Consider the following 24,473-nt stretch of genomic DNA (forward strand, 5'->3'; position numbering starts at 1 on the left):
CACGCGGAGGCGGCCTGGATTCGGCGCTGGGCATGGGCTCGTCTTGCGGCGGGGGAACCGTCGGCCTGCCTACTGGTCGCAGGGCGCCTTCGAGCGGCCGTCGCTCCTGGACCACCCTCCGGGGGAACGGCAACACTCGCTCCCCTGCCTCACGGTGGTGGATGGCATCCGCCAGCTCAATCACCTCCACGAGTTCCGCGGTGTTGGCCGGGTTTTTCATACCGACCGCCTGCCGGATGGAATGGGGAAGAGCACGGAGGAGGCGATCGACCACCACCCGTTCCGCTACCTGAGCCGCCGTGGGACTTCCTTCCATCAGCCAATGGTGAGCGATGCGTCTCAGTTCGGCGGCTTGGGCACGGACTGGCACACGGGGCTTGAATTCCCATTCATGAAACTGCTGGGCGGCACAGATGGATGAGAGACCCAACCTCGCCAGGATTTCACGCTTGACTTCGTCATAATCCTCAGCGATCGCACGGGGAAGTGAAAAATAAGCCCGCTGGGCTTCTCCAGTGAGTAGTGGTGCCAGGGGCGCAGCTAAGGGGGGGGAAGTTAGGACTATTCTAAGGGCCCACACACTTTTGGGGCCCCCTGAGATGATCTTGGATAGCTAGGTTGGTGTGGTAGAGGGCCCAACATCAAATTCTTTCATAGGGCCCAAAATTGCTAGCGGCGCCCCTGAGTGGTGCCAGCGCGCGTGCCCAATCGCCCTCTGGCCACTCCTCACTTTGCGCAGTCGTTTCGAAGACCTGCAGGAAAGCCTCCACGTCATCATCCGCCGTCATCTTCGTCAGCAGGCGGGTGGCTTGGGCACGCGGATCAGGTAGCGGAACACGCTGGGCGGCGGCAACACGGATGACGGTTAATTCTTCTTCCGTCCTCGGGGAGCGAGCGCGCCGCTTCCGGGTCCTGTCGTGCAGAAAAAAAAACAAACAGAGAAGATCAGGATTTTGGTGCGGTGAACTTGTCGGTGATTCCTCACGCTTCTGCCCGCATTCTCCACCAATGTCACGGGGTGAGGAATCACACGACAAGGCAGGCTGAGTGCAAAAGGCCCCGGAGGGTGGATTTTATTTACAGTGCACGTGAAAAGGTGAAAACAGTCAGTGAGCCGGTGCGTGATGGCTGGTGATCCTTGTGCTCGGTGGTGCTCAATCCTCGTGAAAGTGGGTGTCCAAACGTGCTCCAGTGAAGTGGGCTGTCGGTCACTCGCTGCTTTCTGGGGGAGAACAACAAAGAGAGGTTAGTCCAGCAGTGCATTCAGCTCGAGACCAGAGTCTGTCTGTCTGCTCATCCGTTGCTGCTTATAAGTCTCTGGGCTGATGAGGTGCAGCTGTGACCGATCAGCCCACGATGAGGGCGTGCAGGTGTGTTGTTGCCAGGGCGACGCTGATTCCTCTGGGTGGACTCGTCACAATATGCATTCCTTTGTTTGAATGTCTCCTCCTCTGCTGTATAACCACTCCCCCTAACATATAGATAAATTGCCTTATTTTGTACTGTTAAATCAGACTGTTTTTCGGGCGACCTGCAGCACAGAAAGTTCTCATTAAAAGAATTACTTCTGTTTGATCCCGACGTCTCCTGGTCTGTTCTTCAAAAAACAACTGAAGTTCACAACAACAGAATCAAGATAAACTTTTGAACTGGGTTATTTTTATAAATTAAGCTTTTTTTTTTCTTCTGGACTATATGTAAACATATTTTATGTAAAATATCTTATTCAGTACAGTGCTAAATAAAAAATAACATGCATTTTGTATGATCCCTCTTATTTTGTTAACATTATTCACATTTTGCAAGGTGTATGTAAACTTTTGAGCACAATTGTATACAGTCATGTGAAAAAGAAAGGACACCCTTTTGAATGAATGTGTTTTTTTGTTTTTTTTGCATCAGGACATCATAAAAAAATTATCTGGCCCTTGGCAGGTCTTAAAAGTAGGTAAATTCAACCATATATGAACAACAACACATGACATTACACAGTGCCATTACTTATTTAAGAAAAACTAGGCCAGAATGGGGATGGACGCCTCATTGTGGGGTCGGCATTCCCAAATTATATACAGTCAGGTCATGGATGAATGTTCTGAATCAATGACATTTTATAAAAATAACGGTTATTCAGTCTATCTCAGTGGTATTCTTGTGCTTCTATAGTTTAATGATTTAATTGTTCACTTCTAATCTTTTTACTTCACTTCTCTTAATGATACCTTCAAAATGGCGCCTCGGTGACGTCACACATAATAAGCATAAGTGACTGACAAAGACCGATATCCAAACAAGCAGTTTTTGGAGATTGATTAAATGCTTTCTTTATAATAAGGATGGCATTTTATAGGGGTCATATGATGCAATTTCTTGTTTTCCTTTCTCTTTAGTGTGTTATGTAGCTGTTTTTGCATGTATAAGATCTGCAGAGTTACAAAGCTCAAAGTCTCAAACCTAAATATATATTATTTGTAAAAGTTAAGGCTCAGCCACACCTTCCTAAAACACTTCGTTCAAACACTACGTCAGTATGTGGGGGCAGAGTTTCATAACACTGCCCAAATGTATACGCAAAGAAAGAAGGCGTAACTTTTATTCTCGCTGTAGTATAGAGACTGAAAACTAGTATAGACATAATCTGAAAACTTCTCGGTTACCTGAGAGAAGGGAACGAGTATTGCGTAAGTTAGCTAACGCTTATGGGAAAACTCCTTTTCTCAAGAATATGAAGCCAAAAATTATTCTTATAATTTGATATATGTAAAACGCAGTGCAGCTGAACAGCAGACCCAAGCAGAGCATACTAGCACGCTGATTGGCTGTGCTGCGGCAACTGCACGAACCTATGGCGAGGCGGCTGAAGCAAGTCAGCTCCCGCCAAAATGGGCGTGGCTTATGGTTATTAAAGCCCATGTTACACCATAGGATTCAGGTTAAATCGACTGAAGCAATCCCCTGATCTAAGCACAATAGCACGACGGGTTATGCAATACTCGTTCCCTTCTCTCAGGGAACCGAGGTTACGTTAGTAACTGAGAAGTTCCCTTTTGAGAGTACTCTCGTATTGCGGGAACCCAATTTAAAACGCTGTCCGTGCTTAAAAAAAACGTTGCCCCGTACTATGGCCTGGGGCGAGAGCCCGATGCCCATAGAAGAGTAAAAGTTATGAGACCCAAAATGAGGCCAATAAGTAGTGAGCCTCATATAAAGCCGCGTTTCCACCGCAGGAACTTTTCCCAGGAACTAGGAACTTTGGGGTGGTACTCGGTGTGTTTCGACCGCAGGAACCAGGGTCTAAATGAAGTTCCGGGTAAATATTTCCCCCTCCAAACGGCCCTGCTTGCGAGGTAGTACTTTTTCAAAGTTCAGGAACTTTCGGGGGTGGGACTGGGGCGCTGAACATGCTGAATGGTTGAGCTCACGCAGCATTTTATTTCAACCAGCATTTTTAAAAGTCTTGCGAGGTTCGTTCTGCATTCAGTAAATATCAGTTTTACTCTTTCTGTCCAATGGCGCGCGTTGTCTCAGCAACCGCACGGTCAATGTCCGTAATAGCTGATTATAACATACGTTGTCTTATTTTAAATCTAGCTTTCAGAATACGCTTTAGTATCAGTGCTCGTCTCTTTTCCGCCGTTTTGTACATATGTTTATGTTAAACATTGTTTATTATGGTATTTAAATAAACACCAGACTGGATAAATCGGGCCATATGCTATTGCAAATGCGTTATGCATTTGTTTATTTGGAAAGAACCATAGCTTGCAAAGCAGGAACCAAGTTATAGAATCTAATAAATGTGGACGGAGAGGCCCAGCCTGCCACCGCACAGATATTTTCAAGTGGTATCCCACTGGACCAAGTCCATGACGAGGCCATGCCTCTAGTGGAATGAGCTCTGATGCATAAGGGGCAGCAGAGACCCTTGACTCATAAGCCAGCGAGATAGCATCTACTATCCATCACGATAATCTCTGCTTCGTGATCGCATACCCTCTGGTGCTGCAGCCAAAGCATACAAAGAGCTTTTCCGACTGCCTAGATGCGACGGAACGGCCAAGATGAACTCTAAGAGCCATGACGGGACAGAGTAGATTCACGTCTCTTTCTTCCTCAGACGAGGGCAGAGCTGATAGCGAAATGACCTATGCTCTGAATGGAGTGTAGAGCACTTTGGGTACATAAACGTGTCTTGGTTTGAGGACGACTCTGGAGTCGTTAGGCCCAAACTCAAGGCAGGAAGCGCTCACCGAGAGCGCATGTAAATCACCAATTTGCTTGACTGAAGCTAGCGCCAGCAAGAGAGCAGTTTTCAGCGAAAGGTGCTTCAGGCTCACAGACTGAAGCGGCTCAAATGGGGAACCTTTCATGGCCTCCAGGACCGTGGAAAGGTCCCATATAGGAACCGATGGGGGTCGAGGTGGGTTCAGCCTCCTAGCTCCTCTGAGGAAGCGCATGATTAGGTTGCTTCTCCCCAGTGACTGTCCGGCCACGTGAGCGTGAAATGCTGCTATGCCCGCCACATATACTTTGAGTGTGGAAGGGGCGCGACCCGCATCCAAAAGCTCTTGAAGAAAAGAGAGCACTTCCATCACTCCACACGAGTGTGGGTCCAGATTCCGTGCTGCACACCAGCTTGAGAACACTGACCCCCATCGGTTCCTCTAGCTTCAGAAATATTATTCAGCACCCCTTCTGGGAGGTTCCTGGGTATCCGTTGATGGGCCACACATTAAGGGCCCATAAGTCAGGACGGGGATGCCAGATCGTCCCCTTCGCCTGCCTGAGGAAGTCTCTCCTCAAAGGAATGGGGCTGTTTCTAGCAGCTGAATCAGCTCGGAGAACCATAGTTGGTTCTTCCAGAGAGAAGCTATTAAAAGCACTGCACACTTGCTCTCCCTGATCCGTTTGATGACCTGAGGTAACATCGCGACCGGAGGGAATGCATACAGTGGGGCCAGGGCATCCCTGTCCATGGAGAAAAATGTTGGCCAATGAGCATTGTCTTCTGCGGTGAAGAGATCGACCTCTGCCTCGCCGAAGACGCTCCAAATAGCTGAACCGTTTGTGGGTGAAGAGACCAGTTCCCTGGGGCAATGTTGTCTCTGGATAGCATATCCGGACCCTGGTTCAGAATGCCTGGCACATGCGCTGCCCTTAGCGAGCGGCGGTTGTGCTGAGCCCATAAAAGGAGGCATTTGGCCATGGTGTGCAGGTTGCTTGACCTGAGTCCACCCTGGTGATTTATATAGGATACACTGACATGTTGTCCGTTCGGATCAGTACGTGGTGATCCTTTATGTATGGGAAGAAAGCTTTTAGCGACAGATCGACTGCTCTCATCTCTAGATAGTTTATGTGCAGCCGTTTCTCTGAGCTTGACCAAAGTCCGGAGACGGGCCTGCCCTCGTGCAGGGCACCCCAACCTAGGTTGGATGCATCTGTCGAGATCACTTTCCATTTCGAGACCGTGCCGATACTCACACCCGACTGGTACCAGTCGGCTGCTTTCGAAGGAGCCAGGGCTTTGATACAGCCGTGGTTCACTTCGATGCACAAGTGGCCTCACCGCCACACGCAAGGTTTTAACCAGCGCTGAAGGGGAGAGCATGTACAGTAGACCAAGTTTGAGTACTGCTGATGCTCAGGCCATGAGGCCTAACATCCTCTGAAAACGTTTGAGAGGAGTGTAAGTGCCAGCTTTGAACGACACCACTAGGTGCTGTACAGTGAGCGTGCGCTGTGACGTAAGCCGTGCTCTCATTCGCACCAAGTCTATGACTGTTCCCAGAAAATAAATATTCTGGCTGGGAGACAGCGCGCTCTTGGCAATGTTGATCCCGAGACCCAGACATTCTAGATGGCTGAGGAGCCAGGACCTGGGAGTTATCAACTGCGCCTCTGATTGGGCTATAATGAGCCAATCGTTGAGGTAATTCAGGACTTGCACTCCCCGTAGTCTTAGGGGGTCGAGGGCCTCATCCATGCACTTCGTAAATGTACGGGGTGCTAGAGATTAGACCGAATGGTGGACTGTATATTGACAAACCTTCCACTTCGAAGGTAAATCTCAAGAATGGCCTGTGGCGGGGTGCTATCTGAATGTGAAAGTAGCATCTTTCAGATCCACTGTGAAAAAACAGTCCCCTGGGCGAATTTGCGCAAGGATTTGTTTTGTTTTCAACGTTCTGAACGAGCGATTCATAAGCGCTTTGTTCAGATGTCTGAGATCTAGGATGGGTCTGAGACCGCCAACCTTCTTTGGAACGAGGAAGTAGCTCCTGTAAAAGCCTGACTCGTTTATTGCTAAAGGGACAGTTTCCACAGCCCCTTTTTCTAACAATTTCGACACTTCGGTGTGAAGCACGTGACTCACGTCGCTCCTCACCGATGACTCGACCACGGTGCGAAAGCGCGGTGGTCTGTGAGCAAACTGTAGGAGTAACCTCGTTTTATGATGTTCAACACCCATTCTGATATACCGGGGATGGTCTCCCAGGCCTCGGATCGCATAGTAAGGGGTTGAATTAAGTTTGGAGACGGGCTGCTTTGTAATCGGGACCCGGTCGCCCGGCTGGTTTGTGCTTGTGACACTGCGGGGACAGCGCTCATGTGTAGTGGTGTGCACTTTGTAGTGGGCGCGCGCTCTACATTCAGAATGCTCTCGGCACGAGCCGGAGAGCGAGTCAACGGGGTAATCTGTGTGATTTTGTGGCGCTGTGTGAACAGTGCTTAAGAGTAGGGGTGCATACTGTGAAGTGGGCACGCTGCCTACAGTCAGAACAGAGGAAAAACTATTTTGTGATTCATTAGGGTCGCCATTAAGACGGCGTTTATGTGCAGGCGTGCATGCTTTATAACAGTCTCGTTGACTGCAATGTTAACATCTCCAGCCGCCTGAATAGAGGGGACTGGGAGAAGTGTAAAGAGAGTGAAAATGGCGCATGGCTTGTGATGCCTTCTGTGCTTCGGTGAAGCACTCAGCGCTGTGTGAAGTGCTTATGTGCAGGGGTGCATACTGTATAGTGGGCACACTGCCTGCAGTCAGAACAGAGGAAAAACTCATTTTGTGATTTATCAGGGTCGCCATTAATACAGCGTTTGTGTGCAGGCTCGTTGGCTCCATGTCCAGCCACCTGAGGGGACTGGGAAAAGTGTAAAGAGAGTGAAAATGCCACATGACTTGTGACGATTTCCATCACGCCATTTTACAACGCCGCTAGGAGGGGATTAAATTTCAATTATTTAATTGAAAATTTTAACTGAATTTACAGTTTATTTTATTGTCCTTATAAAATGTTTAATTATAATGCATAGGTGTTAAAATGCACAGTTACTCAGTTCACAGGTGAATTCAAGAAAACTGCATGCCTCAACATAGCATGAGATATTTGAGATTTGAATTGAAAATATAATTTGAAATACGTTTTCTATAGGGAGCCTCAGTTCTCTTCAAATAACAGCTATCTATAGTCTGATTTTTATTTTATTTTTTTAATTTGAGTGGAAATCAAAGAAAAGGGATCTGTGATAGGCCTATTTTATTTTTAACTATATATGGCATTAGAGGAAAATCCTGCTGACTTCTCTTTCCTTATTCACGTGTATCTATTTTCATGAGTGTGTGTTCATTTCTCTGACAGCAATGTTTGGGATAAAACAGGGTTGTTGTGTTGAAAAGGAAGTGGCCGCCTGTGGTGGTGTGTATACTTGGCTCTGATAAGAGACTCGTTTGGCACCTCTCAGAACAACAGGAATAGACCAGTTACCCAAAACATCCCTCAGCTGATGGATGTCAGCAGAACTGAACCTCAACTCAACTCGAACCCAAACCCACAGAAATGCACACAACTACATGAAAACTGAGTGAAGCAGGTGATTGTGCTTAACCAACCTAGTACTGTAATTCTTTAAATTAGAAGAATTAATGTAACATTTAAAATGTAAATAGTGTAGAGTAAAATGTACACTACCGTTCAAAAGTTTTGGGTCAGTACGTTTTTTGTTTGTATTTTTAAGAAATACTTTTACAAGAATGCATTAAATTGATCAAGTGACAGTAAAGACACTGTTACAAAAAAAGTCTATTTCAAATAAATGCTGTTCTTTTGAACTTTCTATTCAAATTCTATTAAAAAACAACAACAACAACAACAATAATATTAAGCAGCACAACTTTTTTTGACATTGATAAGAAATGTTTCTTGAGCAGCAAATCAGCATATCAGAATGATTTCTGAAGGATCATGTGACACTGAAGACTGGAGTAATGATGCTGAAAATGCAGCTTTGCCATCACAGGAATAAATAAATAATAATAATAAAAAAAAGTATATTAAATTAGAAAGCATTTATTTTAAATTGTAATAATATTTTACAATATTACTGTTTTTACAGATTTTTGGATCAAATAAATGCAGCCTTTGTGATCATATGGGACAAACTATCGAATGGTATTGTATACAAAAAAAAAACAGCAATTTAATTACAATATAATTAATTTCCCAGTCAATGGGGCTTTATTTCTTATTTACCAGAAACAATATAACACATTTAATTCCTGTAAGTTTCCCAGTAGCTCAGATCTGAACAGTGGTTAGACATAAGAAATGAGATGAGCTGAGTCCTAAACATTAGTACAAAATCAGAGGGATTAACATTCACATTCTTTAAATGTCACAGACAACCATGTTTGCACTTCTCTTTACATAATCTGTAGCTGTTTATGCATTGTAGAACTGTACCTGGTGTTTGTTTGATACATCATGTACATGCATTTGTTCTGTGTGTGATTTAGTGATGAGCTAAATCAGTGTTCTGAACACAACCTGCACTAATAAAAATTTCAGCAAGTCCCCACTTTATGGCAATGAGTTTCCTGCCGCTCCTCTCAAATCATGTGGCTGTTCACACGACAGAGGTCCAGCTAGTCAGTACAGCAGTCCACTAACAGCCTGTCTTAAAGCGAGAGAGAATTACAGACTATTTCCCGTCCTTTGAAGTGTCCACTGACTTGTTCCGCTCCAGCTGTGTTCTGAAGGACAATTATTGTTGAGATTTTACTTTGCTGTCATGAACTCATCTTATCGTCCCTTTCGACCGGGTTCTCACCACATTCATCTAGTCTGAAACAACTGACTGAGTGAAAATTGAAAATTTATGCAATCTTTAATCTTTTCAACCTCTGCAATCTTTGCTTAATGTTATAATGATTTGATTATGTAATATTTGTTGTGATGCTGTGTATTTATCGTTTATTGTGTCATTTTCAATATCAGGATGCTATGCGTTGTAGTTATGCTGTATTTCATTAATTCATTTTACGGTTCAGTAAAACGCTTTGCATGGCTTGACAGTGGTCTGTTATTTGCATGTTTCTCATTCCGGCTCCTTCTACGGTGGGGCCGGGCACTGGCGACCCACGATGATACAGTCAGACCAAAGCGGATCAGAACCAGCCCCAGACAGGACATGTCTTTGGCCACTGCGATTTCAGAGAAGAGGGCATGATCTCGGGGCAGATTGATGGAGCTGTCGCTGGTCTCTAAGTCCCGGACAACAGCTAGAATCTCCTGACGGTCTGTCTGATGCACCATCCCACGGACATTCAACACAGCAGAGATATGTCTTCTCCTGTGAGAGGACAGAATGACGGTGAGAGGGCGTAATGGTTCATGTTTTGTGTTTTATAATCAGAAAAGCATACATCACTCTCCCCGCTTTTGCACAGAACAAGAAATACATTATTCATAGTTGAAAACAAACTATATGAACCTAGATAAAGAGTCAGTTAAATTATAGAGCTCACAAGATAAATAATAAAATAAATATATACTACAAGTAAAACAAAAATAAAGCAGCTACAAGTAAAATTGGGCATTACAACAACTAACTGTAATACTGTTATTTCTAACTAATGCAGTATTTATTCAGATTTTAATAAAATTTATTTTTTTAAGTCATTTTAGTTTGAGTTTTAGTCATTTTTTATGTGCTTTTGTCATTTTTATTTTGTTTATTTTTATTTCAGTTTTAGTATTTCAGTACTTTTGTAGTACTTTAGTAGAACAACCTTATTTCAGTTTGTTACTAAAAGCTACTAAAGTTTCAGTTTTTCATCTAATATTTATATATTTTTTTATTTATACATTAAAAAAAATATTGGCTGATAAATATGGAACCGATATGAATTTAAAAATGACCAGTTTGACTTGATCATGTTGTCTTGTCAGTAGTTTTCAACAAATTCACATTTTTTAAAGAATCATTCATACCAATCAGATTCCATTATTTAGAGAAAAAAAGAAACTTTACGATATACAACATACAAAGGTGTTAATATTACTAAAAAAAGGTAATTATTTCAGGGAAAAGTCATTTGAGCAATGAGGTCCAAATGTTTCTTTGTAATGATCCTACAGTGCTCATGGCTCAAAAAGCCAACTCAGAGTCAGCGCTCTATACTAAGATGGCATGTCCTGCTTATAGATGACAATGTGACAGTGTTATCTGTGACAAACTTTAACATAGACAGACAGTAAAAAAACAGGAAACTACACTAAGCGCACAAAGAGAAGTTAAGTAGCCTCCACTTTTTTGGCTTTTGATCTTTAGTTAGTGTGTGTGTGTATTTGATTGGAGTGTGGCACCAGTCAGTCTCCTGTGACCTGGCAGGAACAGGAAGTACTCCACAGCCACTTCCTGTCTGCTGAGGAGGGTCGTGCGTCAGCAAGTAGGAGCACTGCCAGCCAGTGACTGAGCACACACACACACACACACACATTTCTCTTTATCCAAACAAAAACATGACTAAAGTGGGGTCACATCTCACCCATTCCCCTGTTTACTGCCTGCTGTTCCCTCCCATCCACATAAAGGAAAGTTGGCACTGAGATGGAGCACCACGGTAACTATTTTCAGTCAGACATTCTTAGAATGACCTCAGGAAACAGCGAGGTGTTGTGAAAAATAGTTCTCAAGGAAATAAGAGGGGAACATGTCAGATTTTTCATGAATGAAAGCACTTTAAGACGACAGAGTTCAGGTTCTACCCTTCCGCAGGTCTAAAAGTGTTCATCAAAATTGTATTAATGCAACTGTAAACTGACAAAGTTACATATTAAAGTACAGAGTGCTAGTAAAAAATACTTTCCTTCCGGTTTTATGCTATATAAAATCTACATCCGGTTCTACATTCGGCTTCAGTTTTATAGCAGTTTTTAAACAACACTTTTTCCGGTCATCAAATTTCATTGGTCATGTAGCTTTCTAAAGGGTCATTCACACAGTACGCGTTTTTACTAGATAGATGTGTTTGACCATTGTGTTCGCACCTTTTGCAGCATCCTGTGCATGACAGTGTGCTATAAACACAGCGCTCAAATTAAAAGTAGTTCAACTTTTCAACAACGCATCTCTGTTCGTACATTGAATATCTTGCTGTGAGTGGATTTGACTGAAGCAAGGAGCGGGTTTATGAAAGTCTGTATTTTCTTTCACTCCACATTCATTTTGAGTGGATTTATGTCCATAGTGAGGACATGGAAAACCCGGACTGGAGTTGAAGGTGTTTGGAAGGTGAGAATGTTAGAACCCAACCATACACTTGCAAATTCTTGGTATCCCTGCCGTTTCTTAACGGGCCTCTGAATATGGTTTTGATGCTCTTGCCCTGGCGATCTTACCGTATATCTGGAAATTCCTTCACCAGAAGCCCAACTTCCATCTGAATAGAGGGAGTGTCCTCCAATGCTATGATGTCAGCCAGGTGAACAATCACACTGTCCAACCAGGAGGAAGTTGACTCCTGAGAAAAAAAGAAAGAGTGAAGACATCATTTTCATTAACTAATTTTGGTGTTGGCATTTTTGCTGTAAGGGCTTGCCACAAATCACAAATTATTTTATTCTATTCACAGCCATTGTTTTATGCTTAATGTTTATATACCTAACAGTACTCTAATGTTGGGATGAAACTTAATAGAAATTACATATTTTCCACTTAACAATTTACACAATATTTTAATTTTTTACACTATAAATGTGTCGTCTTTATACATTATATTTTGAGAAGAAGGTCCTTTGCATCATATTTGGGGGTCAGAGTGAAAACTTGTAATTTAAGATAATGTAAGGCATAATATGAAAGCTAGTGGCTCTGACCAGATCTTTAAAAAGAGCCTTCAGCTGTTTGGCCTCATCCTGCAGACGGAAAGCCACTCTCTTCCTCATTTTGAGTGACGTACAGATGACCCGGCCCCTCATGATGGCACGAACATATTCAACCTGAACCCGCCTGTGCACCTCATTCACCAATGCCTGTCAGCCAATCAGATAATCAATCAATCAATCAATCAACTGACCAACCAACCACTGAGTCTGTGAGCATGCGTGTGTGCTGGCATGCATGTACGTCATACCTGATATGGTGGGCAGTCCATTCTGCGGAACTTTTTAAAGTGCTGTTTGATGGTCATCTCAATGCTCTCATAGGCCTCACTATTATCCAGCCACTTCCTCTTCACCAGCTTATCGAAGAATGGCTGGAATCATGCCAGAAAATCATCAATGAATGGATTGGGAAACATTTCTAGGACAGATGTGAACCTGTGCATTTATCTCACCCTGATGTGTTCAAACAGTATGTCTGAAAGAACTCGCACTGACTGGTTAACAATTCGCTCCAGAGAGGATTGAGCTCGCTGGGAGAACTCCTCACTGCCAAGGGTGTCGCACAGATGACAGCGCTCCACAAAATTCCTACACAGTTCAACACAGGATTTACATCCTTCACAGTTAAGTCATCTTATTTTTTTATTTCTGCTATTTCATTACATTATTCTTTCTATAGTATTTGTATTCATTGATATCTTTCACAAAAGAGTTTTTTTATGTGCATTTGGTTTACTGATCATTTGAGTTATGACTGTCCTGACTATCAATAGAATCATGTTCTATCATTTTATTTTATATTTGTTACACACATTATTAAAAAATAACTATATAGCATTATTTTTAAACGAACACTGAATATTGAAGATGCCAGATGTTTTACCTGTTTTTTTAATTATGAATTGCATTATGTTTTACAGTTGAAGGAAATGTCCTGACAGCCAATTACCAGTACCTTTTCTGTTTTTCAATGGATTTTTTTCTTACAGTGTATTTTTGGTTTATTCTAGCAAGATACCTGAATTTTTCTGAAGAACCTCCATTTTTCTAAATATAAAATGTAGAAAATGTACAATTCTAAAGTCAAAATTTTTCCTTATAGTCCTCAAAAAACAACAACACACACAAACTCCAGGGTGGGAGAGGTTGGAATAAATATATATGGTGAATAAGATGAAAAACCTGAATGGTGGAACACAGTTGACAAGAGAGATGGTCCTGGACACATAACCATCCCCACGATCCCCAAACTCTGACTGCGTGTCATGGAACATCTCAACCTTTCTCTGGAAACTAAATACCACACAGACACAAAAACACACACAAATTTCTATTATTTTAGATTTCCCCTTTAAAACAAAAATGAAAAGGACACTTATAGAATATAATCAAGAATCTTAAAGGGTTAGTTCACCCAAAAAAATGTAATTCTGTCATCATTTACTCACCCTCATGTTCTTCCAAAACCGCAAGACTTTCGTTCATCTTGGGAACACAAATCAAAATATTTCTGTCCCTCCTTTGACAACCCACACAACTACCACTTTTATGCTTCAAAAAGTTCATAAAGAAATCGTAAAACTAATCCATTTGAATTGAACAGTTTAGTCCAAATTTTCTGAAGAAACATGATCGCTTTATATGATGAGTGAGGTTCATTCAGATTTAATTTAGGCTTCTATTCACATATAAACATTCATCAACACACACATCAGTTGTGGTAAACGGAAGCTTAAGCATGTTCGCTTGACATGCAAGAACCAGTGAGGTTCATTCTTGTGTGTTACGCACATATATCTATTTAAATATTGTATAGATATTATTGTTAAATATTATATAGATCAGCGGTTCAGCATGTGTTCATCAGTGATTGTATCTTTTTTTAGAAAATTTGGACTAAACCGCTCAGTTCATATGGATTAGTTTTACGATCTCTTTATGAACTTTTTAAAGCATCAAAGTGGAAGTTGCATAGCTGTCAATGGAGGCACAGGGATCTCTCAGATTTCATTAAAAAGATCTTAATTTGTGTTCCGAAGATGAATAAAAGTCTTACGGGTTTGGAACAACATGAGGGTGAGTAATTAATGACAGAATTTTCATTTTTATGTGAACTAACCCTTTAAACTGAGACACAATTTTAAAGATTTTACTTTTACATTCATGCATTTGGCAGACTCTTTTATACAAAGTGCTTTGCCTTTTTGAGATGTATACAATTATCTATCTCACTAAATATTATTACTGATCTGCCCGCATTGACACTATATGAGAATTGAACTGAGCTGGATGACATCACCGTTTTCTCCAGAGCGGCTGAACAGCCGAATCATATTCTGTTGCATTTTACTGTGAAGCTGCTTTGAAACAATCGGCATTGTAAAAAGCGCTATATAAATAAAGGTGACGTGACTATCAGTTCTGGCAAGTTCCTGGGAGTCAAACCCATGATGTTGGTGTTGCAAGCACCAAGCTCTACTATTTAAGCTACAAGAATGCTAAAAAAAAGTGCTCAACTTTAGTAAGTTAGTTAATTATTAGTTATGTGTTGACCATGTCAGATTCTCTTCTGAAATAGCTTTAATTGTGTGGTGAATGTTAACTATAATGTATTCTAACATACATAGTTTTAGGAGCTTTATGAAGTAAATATAATTTAAACATTTACATGATAAGATTAATTAAGTAGCCTACTTAATACTCTCATATCCCCATCTCACCTGTGCAGGAAATCTGCAAGTCCATTCAAGGTGCAGCGAGCAACACGAGCTCCTAGTGGCTGACTGACAGCTGTTGATCTGTCTAAATCTACCTTCAGCCTCTGAAACAGATAAAGACACACACAGATATAAAAAGATATTCACAAAGACCTTCTAAACACATACTCAATACACCAATATTGCCAAGCGTACAAAGTGGAAGGCATGCATACAGTCAGACCATATTCAGAAGAATGCAGTAGGCTAATAGATGTTCAGAGGATTGTGGGTATATTACCTGTATAACAGAACGGGCGAGGCCAGACTGATACTCTTCAATGTGCAGCGTCTGAGCCCATCGCTTTTCTTCATCATCCAAAACTTGTGAGAGCTCCATAGTCATCTTGTCCTGCACAAACACGCACACAAAGTGGATATTACTTTAACTCTTTGTTTCCAGAGATTAATAAGTAATGCATCATTTGATTATTGATAATCAAGTGTTACCCAAACAGTTTCGACGCAGTCCTGTTCCAGCCGGTCTATGACATCTTCAGGCAGGAGAGGATCTAGTGCTTCACACGCTATAGTGCCCATTGCTCCAACTGTAGCCAAGACGTCCCTATGGGACACTCACAGTCAGAACCAGTGCATGTTTGTGTGTCCATAAGTGTCTAGCGTGTCTAAGTTATAGTGTATTTGTGTTGTGCAGAGTTGGGGAACTAGACAAGCTACTAGTAGTTCGTCCCTACAAGCAACAAAACAAAAAGCTTAGGACGCTAAAACGAGAGGACATATACATTGATTTTACTTTATAAATAAAAACTAAAACTAAGTAACTAAAAATAAAGGTGCCAGGAAGAACCAAAAGGGGTTTTCACGGTGATGCCATAGAAGAACCATTTTTGGTTCGCTGAAGAACCGTTTTGTGAAAGAACCTTTTTTTTTTCTAAAGAACCTTTCTACGCTATAAAGAACCTTTTGTGCAATGGAAGGGTTCTTTGGATATTAACGGTTTTTCATGAAACCATACACCCCGCCAAAGAACCTATTTTTAAGAGTGTACCCAGTGATATAAGAGCTGTATGTTTGCTGGCACTAAAACATGAATGAATGAGCAATCTCAATTAGGGTGACAGTATCAAACTAGAAAAAGGGAAACTTATACTTGTAAACACAACAACAACTTCCTATAACTGAATCGAAAATATAGTACAGGTATATATATATATATATAGTACATTCGCTTACATGAATGGTTAGAACAAATTTATTTACTGGTATAAATCAGACTCTTCAATGCTACACAAGGTCATTAACTGATTCACTATTCCAACAATCATATGTCATAAGAGGTTTATTTATTGGCACTTTAATCTGTTTTTAATTCTTTCTTCTTCTTTTTTTTACTCTGATGCCACTGCACTTTCTGAACTTTTTTCAAGAAGTGTCTTCTCATCAGAATAAAATACAATTTATTCCATTACGGAAATACATGATCATTTCTTTACTTAATTCCGGCAATATTTACTCAACACAAAGAATCTTTTCATATATTTAGCTCTTCATACATTTAACTCTTATGCTACAAATGAGAGAGATAAAGACATGACCATTTATCCCATTTAATTATTCTCTCATAACTCATGAGACATGATTATAAATAGCAGTGTACTGTTTGGTAACTCATTAGGAAAAGTAGCTCTAAAGGATAAATGACTTAAAGTCACGATGAAATGGAAGTAGCGACTTCCATGGCATAGTGTGACATACATCATGAGTGTAATGGATTTAAAAAAAAATTAAAAATGTAGGGCTTGGTTCTATCCATTGGATGTGGACTTGATTTTGAGATGATTTTTGAGATTCAAAATTAGAGCCAGATGAACATGAGCTTGCAGGGACTAAATGATTTGAGAAGTCCTGCATACATCCTCCGAGAGAACTCTGTAGTTTTCACCACAATGTCCAGTTATGACATTCTCATTAAAAATGCATAAATCGTTCATAATATGATCTATAACAAGCGTTTAGAAATCAGATAGGGTGAGATTTCATTTTAAAACCAACTACTGTCATACTACTGAAACATTTTGTCAAGTTGATAGTGTGGCTACTTTTAATACACCAGACCATTTATTGTGTACAGTAATTATCTCTGGTATTCAGTACCGGTGTTGTTCATTCTAATAAACAATGCATCTGATATTAATAGACCTGAGCTCATTCTTCCACTGGGTCATTAAAACAAGAACAGTGTGGAATGTGATTGCAGGAAAGGTGTGTGAGAAAATAGAAAACACACCTCAGTGTCTATGTATGCATGTGCATATACCTGTTGTAAATGTTGTAGATCCAGTCAAGCAGCGAATATGTATCTGTGATCTGAATTGGGCCACAAGTGATGGTCTTCAGTCGTTTGGCAACAGCCCTGTGATAACTCTGCATGTAGACCTGAAACACAGCAAACTCCTCGGGATAAACCGCCACCACATTCCGACGTGCCGCGTCCATATCCTCCACCACCCTGCCCCTCAAACGCTCCAAGTACATGCCCATCTGCCCTGCGGCGATGCCCCCTGGTTGTGGAAGACACCAGTCAGCTGCCTCTCCCACAGCCTCCACCCACCTTTGACGCAGTCTCCTGGGACGCTTGGAGGGCCGGGAATGGTCTTCAGATTGGTCACTGGCTTGGGCGTTGGACTGGGCCTCTTGTCGTAGGGCCCAAACCTTGTCAGACTGCTCTTCCTGTTGAATGACCAGCACCACCAGGCCAAGCTGAGGTCCGCTGCAGGGCTGACGTAGCGACTCCCTCACCACATCCCACATTTCTCTCTGAAGAGCCTCGTAAAGCAGCTCTACATCTTTCACTTTGCGCAGCCCAGCGTCCCACATGCTTGGGCCAGAATCCTCACTGCCTGAACCAGGCCACATGGGGAGCCAGGGAGGCGAAGTGAGTGTGTGAGGAGTTATATTGCTGGGCGTGGTTGAAGTGGGTGTGGTTTGTGTCCAGAGGGAGGGGTCAAGTTCACACTCCCTCTCCAGCTCTTGGATGTGCGTGTCAGCAAGCAGCAGGTCTCTCTGATTAACTAATTGTAGGATCTCCAACACTGAGTGAGAAAGAGAGAGATTGAGAAGTGTTAATTTTCATTTACGGCCATGTGTTTATTCGCTTGATGTGTTGTTGCCTTTGGAACAGGCTCTGCATTGATACAGTTCCGATTTTTTCTCCTTGAGGCGAGCTTATCAGGTTGGATCTTCCGTACAAAGAAAGTATGTCATTTCCTGTCTCTGTGAAAGTGTTTGTTAATTGGCCACTGACTCACAGGGACTTTTTGACCTTGTTACTTCTGATTAAAAGCAAAGTGTTATGGGTCAATCATGGAGACCTCTGACTGTGAGCATAATAGTTATACTCTGTACGTTCTGTAAAATGTACAAACAAGTAAAGATAAAAACACACAGTTGTACCTGACAGTGGCTCCCTGCGTTTGACAGGCTGTTCTTCTTCTACTAACTCTTGCTCCTCTTCCTGCATGCTGTGGTTTGTTAGCGAGTCTCCTCTGAGTTTGCTCAGACTGACCATGCGTAGGAATGAGGGACGCCTGCGACTGTCTTCATCGTTTTCAGTAGTCAGGTCACCTGAAGGTAGACTATCTCTGCGCTCACTTTCCTTACGACGGCCTGCAAACCTGTGTTAAGAAACACTTTACAACAACAGCTCTTGTCTAGAAAATATCTAGTCTCAGAAATAATGATCTATATAACAGTGATTCTCATATGCTATTTGCCTTTTTTCAGGTCTGAACAAAAAAATGTGTGCAAATAATTTTACAATATTTAAAATCATGCATAAATACAACAAAAAATATTACAATAAATACTTTTAAGTGAGAAGAAATGCTTCCCATTTTGTTGTTGATGTCAAGGGCTATTTTGGCACAAATAAAATAAAAACAATTGTAAAGACTAGTTGAGATCCACTGCTATATAATATGCACATCCTAAAACACGTCACATTCGCATTCTCACCTCAGTAAGGTCATGATCTCCTCAGAGGCTCGTCGATAGTTCTTTTTTTTCTTTCCTGAGGAGGGTGTTGCCGGGAGAGTTGCACTCCGTAGTGAAGGAGTGGCACCCCATACATTTCTTCCGGTCATACGCAGCCCCTTGCCTAATTTGCCAAGGGTCTTCAGTGGTGATGAGCCACAGATTCGTTCCAGAGTTCCTCTCTTTTCTTTTGATCCCTCAGTGACCTTTGACCCTCCATGCTGCTCTGCATTTGCCTCATTCTCTAGTGCTTCACTCACCTGCGATGACCTTTGGTAGTCCTGTCCATTCATCCAGACCCCATCCTCTTCATTATTCCACCCTATGCCTGCCCACGCCCCTTCAAACGGATTCAGATCGGATGATGGCAGAATGAGTTCCCCGTTGCTATGGTTGCTCTTTAGGATGAGTTCTCCATTAGTTAGGTTACTTTTTTGGAGATCACCATTGCTGTGGTTACTCTTGAACCTCATGGGCAGCCTCTTGAGGATGGGCATTCTGGTACTGGTTAACTAGAAGACAAAAAGGTTTTACATTGTAACAGTGGTCAGAATTCACTGTTCACTGTAAACGATTTCATTGAAATACATTTGCAATATATATTCTAAAGATCTCACATTACAGGTTTTCCAAACAGTTCATCACACATCTGAGGCAATAACTAATTTTAAAGTGTATTTATTTCTTAATATATATATATATATATATATATATATATATATATATATATATATATATATATATATATATATATATATATATATATTATATTTATATTTATTTATTTATTTAATTTTTTTGCCAGTTATATTGTATATGTCACTAAGCATGTCTATAGTCCATGTGTCCTGCTTAAAGGTAACCAGAGTTTAAACCTGTTTAAACCGCTTTCATCAGGTCAGTCTTAAATGACTTTGCCTTGTTGCATTCTCATTGTTCAGTATTCCGGTGAGCGGAGTGCATTAACAGCATATGTATGTGTGTATGTGTGTTCTTTGAAGACGTTAGCAGTTTTTAAGCTCCTATAATGGAAGCTCCCATCCAGATGTGTCAGAATAGTTTCCTGTCCTCAGAGTTTCTCAGAACATACACACTCTTTACTCAAACACAAACACTACACACACTCACATTCTGCAAAGTCTCTCATGGGATTAAGCAAGCATCTACCAACAAATTATACACAATCTACATGTTAAAAATGGTCTACTTTAGTAGTAAACCCTATCAACATAACATTATGCGTTTAACCCTTGTGTTATGTTGCAGGTCAATTGGACCCATTTCGGTTTTTGAGTTGACTGAAATGCTGGTTAACCTAGTTTTTTTCTTGACATTTTGTGACTCTCTCTCATTTAGGGTCATGAACATACATGCAAAGTTTCAACACCCTGATGTGTTTTGACATATACACACGCATATTTTAATATTCCGAGGCAACTGTACAGAACCAAAATAATGAGATTTTTTAATATATAATTTATGATGTTGGGTTTTAACTACACTTGTGAAAGCAAAAAATAGCCTTTTCCCACTTATTTCAATAGGCTACTGAAAAATATTTTGTCAGCCACAAAGATGGTAAAAAAATAGCTATTTCTTTTTTTCAAGCTGTCTGAAATATTATCTAACCTATGTTGTTTTTCTTGAAATTTTGTGACTTTATCATTTATGGTCCAGGGGTCAATTTAACCAATATAGGCAGCTATTCAAAAGCAACTTTATGACCCCCCCCAAAAAAGGGGAAAAAACCCTTTCTATGTTGTATGTCAGAGCTCTTCAACATCAGAGATTATTGTAGAAGTAAAAACAAAAGTTGCAAAAGTAAAGTTAAAAAAGTTATAGAAGTTTAAGTTAATGAAAATTTAAAATATAAAAATGTTTTTTTCATATTTTATATAAAATATATATTTTACAAAACATGTTCAACTCAAAAACTTTAACATACAGTATATTTAACTAGTTTTGAGCCAAATAAGAGGCTGATATCTCAAGAAAAAAACGTTCGGTACAATTTTTTGGGCACAGCACCAAACGTTTCCACTAGATAACTCCACCGGTGACCATATAAGGACTCTTTGATTTCCAAATATGGTTTGAGTGATCTGAACCATTGATTTCCATAATATTTCAGAAGTAGATATCTTATTCAGAAGTAGTTTGGGCAGTAATGTTAATATTTGATTTGAATTCAATCTCTAAAACCCACATAAAAAAACATACAGAAAGAACCAGGGTGCACGTTATAGTTTGGCACCGCATCACAAATGGAGAGTCTATCGCTATTTCTCAATTGCTCTGTCATATCTGTCACCACATATGAAAACTAGAGTCTGACAGCTTTCAAATTATATATAGTTTGTCTAGAGATTACTTTAGTTTTAGACGAAGATATTATAGTTCTAAATGTATAATCGTAAACGTCCTACAAGTGTGGGGGAGGGGCAGTCTTAAAAATAGTGGTTAAAAACCTTTTTATAAATCATAAATTCAGAAATGTATTATTTGTAATGTGTGACATTTATTGATATTAAAAGTTAGTTATTTGTACCTGCTTGTGTGGGGATTTTTGGGCAATTGTATTAAATCCAATTAGGGTCAATTTGACCCTGACCATACAGGCTGTAACCAGAAATCGAACAGTGCGCGAGGGTCAAGAATTTCTCATGCAATTTGAACAAAGCATCTTAAAACATGTATTAAGAAAAAGAGGTGAAGACAGAGCAGGAGGGAAAGTGAGAGACAGGGAGGGAGGAAGGGAGAGGGAGGAAGGTGCTGTTGTGTAGCACACAGTGACCCCTGCGATTGTGTTTCAGCATCCCTGCTTTGCATTATTTCTGAGCAGAGTTCCCCTGGTGTGGCAGCTAAAGATCTGGGCTGGGAACCAAAAGGTTCTAGGTTCAAACTCTTTAGTTTCATCAATCCTGAGCCATCACCATTGTACACTTGAACAAGGCACGTGCATCAGTTAAATGACTACTTGCACCCCTCACCTAAATTAAACTGGCCAATTTGGTTATTTACTGTCTGGATTCCAGGTGGACCTTCTGGCAGTATTTTTGTTCTTACATAATTCCCGGTAAAAGAAGGGAAAACATCACTTGTAAACACTGTTGTTTAGAACGGAAAGATATATTTCTCTAATAATATATGTTTAGAGACAGAAAAACATTAAACAAACATTAACAGATTTAAATAAAATGCTTTGTTTTGTTCAATAAATTGTCTGGACCATATCTTGATAACCTAAAGGAAATGAATTTAAATTAATTTTTTAATTTATTTTTAATAGATTTTTATGAAGATAAAAATGTGCTAGGCAAAGGATTTAATTATAATTATATAAACATCTGATGAACAATTAATACAAAATGTATAACAAAAACAACAACAAAAAAACATTTAAAGTGTGATTATCCGTTTTTAGTTCTGGGTGAACTTCAATCGCACCAACACCAGTAACTTCAGAAATAGGCTGGACTGTTGTTCAAAAAATACATCTGTTCAAAAGTTTGGGGTCTGTAAGATTCTTTTAGGGAAAGAAATTAATAAATTAAGGATGCATAAAATAAGGATGCACTAAATTGATCAAAAGTTAGAGTAAAGACATTTATGATGTTACAAAAGCTTTCTAATTCAAATAAATGCAGTTCTTTTGTACTTTCTAATCATCAAATAATACTGAAAACACTACTATTTTCAACATTGATAATAATAAATGTTTCTTGAGCAGCAAATCAGCATATAAGAATGATAAAAGAGATTTGCTATCACATAAATAAATAAAAAATTCAAATAGAAAAGTTATTTTAAATTCTATATATGCGCAAATCTTAAATTGAACCACTCATGTAACTAATCTGTATTTAGAAAGAAAATTGTAAAACCAAATTTATTGACTGGTATAAAAACAATGATTAAAATCCAATTATATGTATTGGGAATAACAAAAACATACAAGGAGGACACGCATCTCTTACCTTCTGCTGCAGTGGGCAGTCAGCTCAGGGCAAATCCATTCCAGTGTCTGTGCGAGTGATAGAGAGCCTATCAGTAAGAGAGGGGCAAAGTGTTTGTGTGTCTGTCTCCAAGAGTTTGGGGCCTTGTATTGGAATGTTGGAGGCAGACGTTCAGGTTGCTACCAGATGATGATGCATTTTCCTGAGGAAAAAGAGACACCCTCCCTAAACAAACAGACACACATAAGCTTACCTACACACATAACTTTTTTTATACAGTACACACACACACACACACACACACACACACACACACACACACACACACACTATAACACAAGTTACAAATCTTCAAGCTTCAAATACAAATGTGTACATGTACACATATAATCGCAAAATAAACTTACACTTGAGCACACATAAACATACAACCGTTGACAGAGATGTTTTAACAACAGTTTGTTTATCTACAGATGGTTTCACTGAGGTCTCAGATACATACACTGTAAAAAATCTAACTCACAAACATTTTGACAAATGATAATGTTTTAGTTAACTGGACAATTAAATGCAAAAAAGTTGGCTTAACTGGTCAAAATAAGTTGGTTCAACAATTGTTGGACCAACCTAGTATTAATTGTAAATTCGATTTGTAAATGCAAGTTAACAAGCATACAAGTTGCAACAAGTTAACAATGCATTCTGGGTGCATCATGCAAAACTCATCCATGGCTCCCAGAATGCATTGCGGTATGAAGCATGTAACCATTGTTGAGATTTATAGGCTGATTCTTGATGTCTGTGTGAGAAAATCTCATAGGTCAAAGTGCTTAATGTACAATCGGTTTTAAACCTTAGTCAACTATTTTGACTAAAACCATATTTGATCTTTTCCAGAATCACAATTTAAAAAAAGCTAATAGTATATTGCTCATATTAAACTCATAAAATCTGTGAATTAAGCCACTACACAATGATTATATTCTTTTCATCGAGCAGCTGACAGCATTTGATTATCTTTTCTTGCCAAACGTTAAAAAGTCGTCAAACTGCCCAACTAAAGAAAACACTCATCACCATGATGGTGACATAAAAAAATAAAATAAAATAAAAAACTTAATCAGCTGAACAAAACATCTTAAATTGGGAGACATGTGACCTTACTCAGTTAATTGAGTTAAGTGAACTACTATGTTTAAAATTTGAGTAAACTCAAAAAAGCTGTGCAGCAAGTTGCCTTACAATTTTAAGTTATGTCAATTTTTCTTTTTTTACAGTGTAGAGATGTTCAGTAGCCTATTGTGTCACTAATTATCTTAATGTTAATAATATTAACTTTAAACAGCTGACATACTGAAACTTTTAAAGCACTCCTATTAGAACGGCTTGAATAGGCTGTAGCTGTAATTATCTTATTTTACATTCTGTTTCAATGTGAATTTATGAATGCTTAGCATTTATCATCAAGGCAGTTGCTTGGTTTTAGTGCATAGAGCTCTTCTGGTTGAGCGTTACAGTTTAAAAAATAAATAAAAATATGTGCGACCTATCTCAAATCTGTCCTTGTGCAAGGCACTTAACCTTCAGGTGCTGTTCAG

General features: G+C 40.1%; 1 protein-coding gene across 1 annotated transcript; it reads right to left on the reverse strand.

Annotated features, from left to right (window-relative positions):
- Positions 1 to 8,332: 8,332 nt before the first annotated feature.
- On the reverse strand, positions 8,333 to 23,026 carry exoc3l2a (exocyst complex component 3-like 2a). Its single transcript, XM_079814997.1, has 13 exons — positions 22,897 to 23,026; positions 18,902 to 19,431; positions 18,341 to 18,561; positions 17,205 to 17,979; positions 15,377 to 15,491; positions 15,168 to 15,278; positions 14,891 to 14,991; positions 13,353 to 13,463; positions 12,623 to 12,758; positions 12,419 to 12,541; positions 12,162 to 12,317; positions 11,685 to 11,806; positions 8,333 to 9,633 (listed from the first exon to the last, which is right to left on the reverse strand). The coding sequence occupies exons 2-13, from the start codon at positions 19,414 to 19,416 to the stop codon at positions 9,321 to 9,323; spliced, it is 2,799 nt and encodes a 932-aa protein (XP_079671123.1). The 5' UTR covers positions 19,417 to 19,431; positions 22,897 to 23,026; the 3' UTR covers positions 8,333 to 9,320.
- Between the last annotated feature and the right edge of the window lie 1,447 nt (positions 23,027 to 24,473).

This window comes from Gobio gobio, assembly GCF_949357685.1.
Source record: "Gobio gobio genome assembly, chromosome: 4".
NCBI classification, from domain to species: Eukaryota; Metazoa; Chordata; class Actinopteri; order Cypriniformes; family Gobionidae; genus Gobio; species Gobio gobio.